Source organism: Saccostrea cucullata, unplaced genomic scaffold (genome assembly GCF_032062105.1).
Source record: "Saccostrea cucullata isolate Sc308-1 unplaced genomic scaffold, CSIRO_AGI_Scuc_v1 ctg14557, whole genome shotgun sequence".
Taxonomy (NCBI): Eukaryota; Metazoa; Mollusca; class Bivalvia; order Ostreida; family Ostreidae; genus Saccostrea; species Saccostrea cuccullata.
In genome coordinates this window covers 1,591-8,712 of record NW_026919690.1, presented here as the reverse complement: position 1 = coordinate 8,712, position 7,122 = coordinate 1,591, and the positions used below count along the sequence as shown (strand labels likewise).

The 7,122-nt window shown below is 31.5% G+C and overlaps 1 protein-coding gene across 1 annotated transcript; it reads left to right on the top strand.

Moving 5' to 3' along the window:
• Window positions 1–278: 278 nt before the first annotated feature.
• LOC134236068 (perlucin-like protein) lies at window positions 279–6,701 on the top strand. The gene is made up of 6 exons (XM_062718249.1): window positions 279–432; window positions 1,101–1,154; window positions 5,189–5,427; window positions 5,574–5,664; window positions 5,926–6,155; window positions 6,530–6,701. The coding sequence occupies exons 1-6, from the start codon at window positions 387–389 to the stop codon at window positions 6,554–6,556; spliced, it is 687 nt and encodes a 228-aa protein (XP_062574233.1). The 5' UTR covers window positions 279–386; the 3' UTR covers window positions 6,557–6,701.
• Window positions 6,702–7,122: the final 421 nt, after the last annotated feature.

Sequence of the window (7,122 nt, the reverse complement as noted above, 5' to 3'; positions counted from 1 at the left end):
ATGTCACGGACATGTGTTTTAATTAAAAGAGAATATTTTAGTTAAATCATTAAGACTAAATCATAGAAAAACGTGTTTTTGTTTCTTTCCGAGCCCCAATGACATTATTTATTGAACGCCCCTCGTATCTTATCGGCGGTATGTATTTCTTGGGAACGTGAACTGGTTATGCTGCAAATTTTTATATAATTAACCTGCAATGAATATCTCCTTATATCTGCTTATTATCATAAAATCGAAAAGATAATCTCAAAGTTGAAAAAATTGAATTTTAATTATCTACACCATCTGTAGCATTATCATAAAGCAATGATTAATTCAGAAGGGGGACGAATTAGTATAAAAGTAAAAGTTGGGTCGATTATTTTAAAGGGCAAGAGTACAACATGATTTGTCTTCCAGTTTTGTATCTGGTATCGATAGCCAAAATAGGTAAGGTATTTTTTAGTTTTATAAAGTCCTCAAATATAAATTTTTATTTGATTATACATGTACAATTAAATATAGAAAAATAAAATTGCAGAAATCAAGTTTGTAAAATCTCAAGTTTGTTGGTACATTTTTATAATTCTATATCCTATTGAATTCTATTTGGGCGTTCCTCTTAAACTTATTATCTGAATATCATGTTGTTAATTTTGAATTTACTAGGGGGATATGAACGCAAAATTTATGTAAATTTTGCATTTATCTCCACCTAGTAAATTCAAAATTTACAACATGAGATAAATACACTTAATATTCATGACTGTTCTTATACTTTATGTTTCGTTCTTGAAAGAATTATTAATTTCGACAAAGAAATATTCAAGTTTGGAAAAACAAATGAAATTCGGAAAATATTCAGTTTTACTGAACATTTCCTTTATTTATCTTGGACAGGAAAAATATTCCTTTTATGTAAACATTGCATCTATAAGTTTACTATTTATTTAATGGGTAATAACATAGAAGCTATCTACATTATTTAAAACATATCAAAATATTTCTCCCCGAATCATCGACGATTGGGGGGGGGGGGGTATAAAAACTTGAAAATGTATGTCATTTTCAAAATTGCACTTTATATTTTATCAAACTCTAGTCCTTTGATCTTACAGCGGATGCGACTGCTGGAGCGGACTATTCCGGAGGAGTCTTAGGAACCGGATTACGTATGTATTTGAAATGACATTTGATTTTGATTGACTGAATATTTATATTTCACCTTGCCATTATTTTGTAGTATTATATTAAAAGTAAAACTTCAAATGTCCTTGCTTGGAGGGGATTGTAATTTCACTCAGGTTGAATACCAGAGTAATAAATTCATGCGTTACTAGTATATCACAATTTCTTTGTTTGTTTTGAACATATTTTATTGACAAGCAAAAGGATAAGAAACAAGTTCTAACAACTTACTTGTTCTTCTCCTTAAAAAAAAACACATAATAATTGTCATGCAAAATAGTAGCAAAAACATGTACAAATAAGATTCAATAATATATGTAGCTAAATCTACAGGATTCATTTATGAATTTATGAACAGCGGCAAAAATGCCAATGTTTACTTCGATTGAGAGATTTTCGTTGCCCCATAGCAGTAGGTGTACATCTATGATGTTTAAATCAAGTCGAAAAAGATAGTCAAAAAGATTACTTCGAGCATTACAGTATTTTTTACAAACAAAGAAAAAATGATAGGCATCTTCCTGTTTACCACAAGAGCAATAGGGAATAGGGACTTTTTCTTTCTAATAAAAAGAAAATATGTAATGAATTGTGTAGATCATATAAAAATATTTTTAAACGACAGTTCACTTATGTTTTAAGGGAATTCCTAAGATTTTAGCATTTCTTTTGTTTTAAATAAAAAAAATCACTTTTCACCAAAGTTGATAATTTCATAAAGATGAAGATCAAAAAAAGTACTAAATGGTTATTATTTCAAATACTGGGTTCCATTTCGATCTTTTCTTCAAAGTAAATAATGATCAACAATAAGAATTAATTATAACAGATATCGATATCGGAAATTCTGTGAAATTCCCTTGGTAACAGAAGAGATAGGATCAAATACCTCGTAGAGTACCAGTATTGGTTATAGAATTGCAGAGTAAGAAGTGTGTAATACAAAATTCTAGAAATGATTTTAAACAAACAAATAATGGGTATGGGACATTTAAGTCAAAAGATCCCTTAGAATTAGAAGGTATTTGCAAATAAATCATCATATTAGCCATAGCATATTCGTCATCAACGAATTTGTCAGTAGATTGAAACAGTTTTAAACTTTTTGTACTCAAATGATGCTTTGCATACTAGTATTAAATCGAAATAGAGACATTTAAGTTAACTTCAGATGATTTATAGGAAGTTAGCGTTCGAAGATTTTTTTTCCAAAAACTAAAAAGGTGCAGATTTAGTTCCACCAAACTTCAAAACATCGTTGGTATTAATCTAATGGAGCAACATAGATAATGTCATCGTTTTATTATTATCTCCAGTGTCCTCTGTGTTCATACATAGTGATATTCAACAAAGTAAATTTTCAAATGACCCATCCTTAGATATTAATTTAGTTTTTATTGAAGTAGCATATAACTGGCATGTCCTCAGGGTCTTTTGAGGGAAATTTCCGAGTGGTATATTGTATTTGTTCAAACGTAAAAGTAATTTTGATATCTGATTTTAGTAAAAATAAAAAATAATAATAATAATAATAAAAAAAACAAACAGCTCTTCTTCTACATCATAAGCATTAATTAAGAAACATTGTATGATCCAGTAATAATTATTGCCTCCTTTTTCCAAATTTTCAAAAAAAAATAATGTAAATTGTTGTAAAGAATTTTTTTTTAGATGTTCTATGCTACCTGATGTTCCAGATGTGTTTTAAGTCAAGTGTGCATGGCGTGTACAATTTCCGATACAAATTTTCACACCCAAGTTTAAATATAGCAACTCAATGTCACAATTGTTTTAATGTTAAAAAAGTGAAATGCATTTTAAAGATTTTTTCTTGTGAGAAAATTCGATCGAATCACCGCACACGGAATTCAAATGCTTCCAAAAATAAATATGATCTTGTTACAGACGTAGTGTTACAATGTACTTTTTTAAAATCTAATATTACTCTTTTTTTTTAATTAACGAGAAACTATACAATAAAATATATTAATTGATATCTAAGTCATTTTAATGTTTCCCAAAAGGCAGTTTTATTTTTTTCTATTAAGTATCATTCCGTAAAGTACAGATCCAGATGTCTCAAGACATGTCTTAAATGTTATCATTCTGTCTAAAACAGTCCATAAAACATAATACAAGACACTCTGGTTTCCCAGTGGACAATTTAGAGGAATGAGTTTTTAGCTTAAAAAATGATAGGTTGAAAATGCAACCAACAGAAAAAATCATTGCTTTGTATTTGAAATGGAATTTAGTTTACTCGTGAGACAGGATTTTTATTTCCCTCAAATGTATAATAAAAAAAGGAAAGAAAGACATATTAAACAAAACGTGACCATTTTCACGTACTTTTTATCGAAATATATATCGGCATGTCATATTAAGGTAGTCCGATCCTCAGGTTTATAAGATTAGCAGTTAAGTAATCAAAAATACTCATAAAAGTATCTATGAATCCACAAAGTTATGCAAATTTATCTACAGTATTTCTTTAAAGTTAAAGATTAAATTTAATCATATTATATGAGGAAAATTGTCAAATCTCCAATATTTTTGCAGAAAAAGCGAATTGGAGTATCAGCAATGCATTTTCTAATTGCAAATTGATCAACAAATATATTTTAGGTTAAAAAACGGTAGGTATCCAGGCATTCAGAGAAATGATTATTTTCTATACTTATTTGATATTTTTTGTCTTCTATTTCCGTCATATATTCTATAATACATAGTGTAAAAGCCTTTTGCTATCATTGCAAGACACTACAAATCACTTCTTATTTCATATCATGCTAATTAGCATTGGTATCTAAGGCTGGATTCAAGAAAATCTTATTTCTCTAAAACGGTATTCATTTTTTTCCTTTTATACGGTACAAATTTCAACTTTTATAAGACCTTTTCTAAGACTTCCAAAAACCTTGAATCTTATAAAGATGATTAAAATGAGAATTGTTGCATGAAAAAATTTCATTTTCAAGCTTCATTTTGATGCATTTCAAATTAAATATAATTTTTGGAGTTATCATTCCTGGCTGAGGATCGCATATCCTTAATCCTTTTATACTGTATATACCGGGTATCTTATGACAATTGGTAAATTATAAAATTGAAAATAAAAGAAAGAAAGGCTACAAAAACAGATGATGAAAATGCTATAAAACTTTAAAAGTCCCACTTAGCATTTGGATATTACAATAGAGAAGGACACTGATGCAAACTAAGTACATGTATATAGTTTTATCATAAACATGATGGCTTCAATCTTTCTATCGTCAACATCTCTTGCTCATATAGCAATATACATGCACCATTATCGTCTGCATATTTCATCGGTTTATGTATTAATATCTTTGTCTATCCGATACTCAAAAGCATGCTCTTCGTACGGACAATATCTATAAAGAGACAGATTACTGATAAGTATTAGAATCAATTGATGCTACAAGTGTTTTTGCAATCACGTCTCATCACCTTTCGCAAATTCAATGGTCGTTGTGTACAATGCTAAGAAACACGGTCTTCCTTATGTCGAATATTGACGAAAGTCTTACATACCAATTGTAAGACTTAGATGTATCTTCATACAGAATTGGCAACTGATTTTTCCGTTTATCCTATCATGACAAAAGTCAACACGGGCTTCTTACTCCTCGAGAGCACCTGGTCACATTTCTGATGATTTTAAACGTTTATACAGTTGTACTGTTTCGGTGCGTTTTCAAGCATCGTTACTGATCGATTGTTCTTTTTACAATAATTATATAGAGGTCAAACAGATTTCAAGCTAAAGTCCATTCAAAGAATACCAACCGCGGGTAAAGCTAATTCGAACCTCTAAAACATCAGAGGTGGAATCAGTAACCATTTAGGAGTGAGCATTCCCTTCCGATCGGTCACTCTCGCCATGTATTTCATGCCATGATCGGGAAAGATCGAAAAGAAAATCTTTAGAAAATTCAGTGTATATATAATGGCCTTACAATTAATATGAAAAAAAACCATTTTATTCATTCCATAGATTCGTTATTAACTGGTCCTGACATTTCCGACCAACAGCATCAAAGTCCTGAAACACCTACTGGCCCCGGGTATGCCTCTGCAGCATCAATGGGTGTGTCTCCAAAAAAGAGGGAGTACGAGATGTTTGGGCATGCTGATCCCCACCGAGGTCCTGACGCATGCCCATACGGATGGTTTAGTTACGAAAATAGTTGCTATATGTTAAGTAGTGACGAAAAACCCTGGGTAAACGCAGCGGTAAGTTAAATTAAAGATATTCTTTTTTATCTAGGTATTTTTCTCTTTTATTATAATTGTCTCACTCGTCATTTTCTCCATTTTATTCATCACACTTGATTCAAGGATTTAAACATTTGGAAAATTGATAAACTGTTCTTTTCCAGATACAATGTGCAAGTATGAAAGCCCATTTAGCTTGTATAGAAAGTGCTGATGAGAATTCCTTCCTTCGGGAACTACTGATAGCCATGGGAGGTAATATCTTCTATCCATCGTTTTTGGGGGTAACGTATTATTTATTAGGCAGATGATATAAAGGTAAAAAATAACATAACATTTTATTCATCACTCCATTAGAATCACATCTCGTATAATACATTACATTTTGTCATAAAAAATTAGGAAGTTTTTTAAGGGAATTTGGTGATCCCAGGTTCAAAAAGTAATAGGTTTCTTGAGTTGTTTTTATTTGCTTTTTTTATTTCAATTTTAAATTGAATTGTTCTGATATTTCAGTCGACAGAGGGGCGTGGCATGGTCTGAACGAACTGCTTCATCCTGGTCAGGAGACGTACGGGTGGGGATTGACCCAGCAGGCGTGCACTAAGTACGATTGGTACGGGGGTGAGCCCGTGAGTCCGGCAACAGGGGAATATCTGTGTGGCATGTTCTTCCAAGCGTATCATTATCACTGGCATCTAGGGAACTGCAACCAACCCAACAGATATATATGTGAAATGAAAAAGGTAGCTCCGCGATGTCAACGGTTGTATGTATAATGTACAAAAAACTAAATCAAATTTAAAGTACGCCGACAAAAAGGCAAAGAATTCAACTGGTTTTGCTAGCAGTCTAGCATAGTTTTGTTTTAATTATAGCAGATATAAAATTCATTTTTAAAGATGTCAGTTATCTTTTGTGATCAGCTTTTCCGACTGAATTCGTTTTAAACGCTTCATAAATAGTTGGTATGTTTAGCACGACACCTCCTAGAAAATCTCGAACCGAAATATAGATCAGATCAGATTCATTATCCATACATGATTACCTCTGCCTTCTAATAAACTTTCTTCCCAAACTAATAATCGATTTAGATTTAAGTTTCTTTGTATCTTTACAGGGAAAGCCTTGTGAATGTCAGCTGTAGACGAAAAACGACTCTGTAAAACTGGAATACCGGACTCAACATTATTCAAATAAGTGGCTGGCAACATTTGTATGCATTACTGGGGATCATGTCGCAATCTTTATCTGTTTTAGCTTGCTGAACACATTAAATATGGCATTCAAAAGCATTCATTTGTTATTTATGGCACCTGATCCCACCTCTAAAGATTTTAGAGGTCTGTGTTTGCTCTGTTCAACTTTGTATGTGCAATAGACTTTAGAGATCGATTACTGTTCGTTTTCACCATATTTCAAGTGTGCTTTGAACTTACATATTGCTGCTCAATTACGGCAAATGTTCCTTGTTTCTTTTTAGTAGGTTTAAAGCAAATAAATGAAGTCCTGTTATCATTCCTCAATTCTTTTTTTTTTTAGTACATAAAAGTTTTAATTCTATTTTTACTTGATGAAAAACATATGGAGATAACAAACAGTATTTAAGATCAAAAGTCCATAAAACAATACAAATAGGAGCAGAGCAAATGCGGACCTCCAAAACATCAGAGTTGGGATCAGGTGCCACGAAGAAGTGAGCATCCCCTGCCG

Coding starts and splice junctions, on each gene's coding strand:
- LOC134236068 (XM_062718249.1), top strand. CDS start 387: ATGATTTGTCTTCCAGTTTTGTATCTGGTATCGATAGCCAAAATAG. Junction 5,428..5,573: donor AACCCTGGGTAAACGCAGCG/GTAAGTTAAATT, acceptor GTTCTTTTCCAG/ATACAATGTGCAAGTATGAA. Junction 6,156..6,529: donor ATATATGTGAAATGAAAAAG/GTAGCTCCGCGA, acceptor GTATCTTTACAG/GGAAAGCCTTGTGAATGTCA.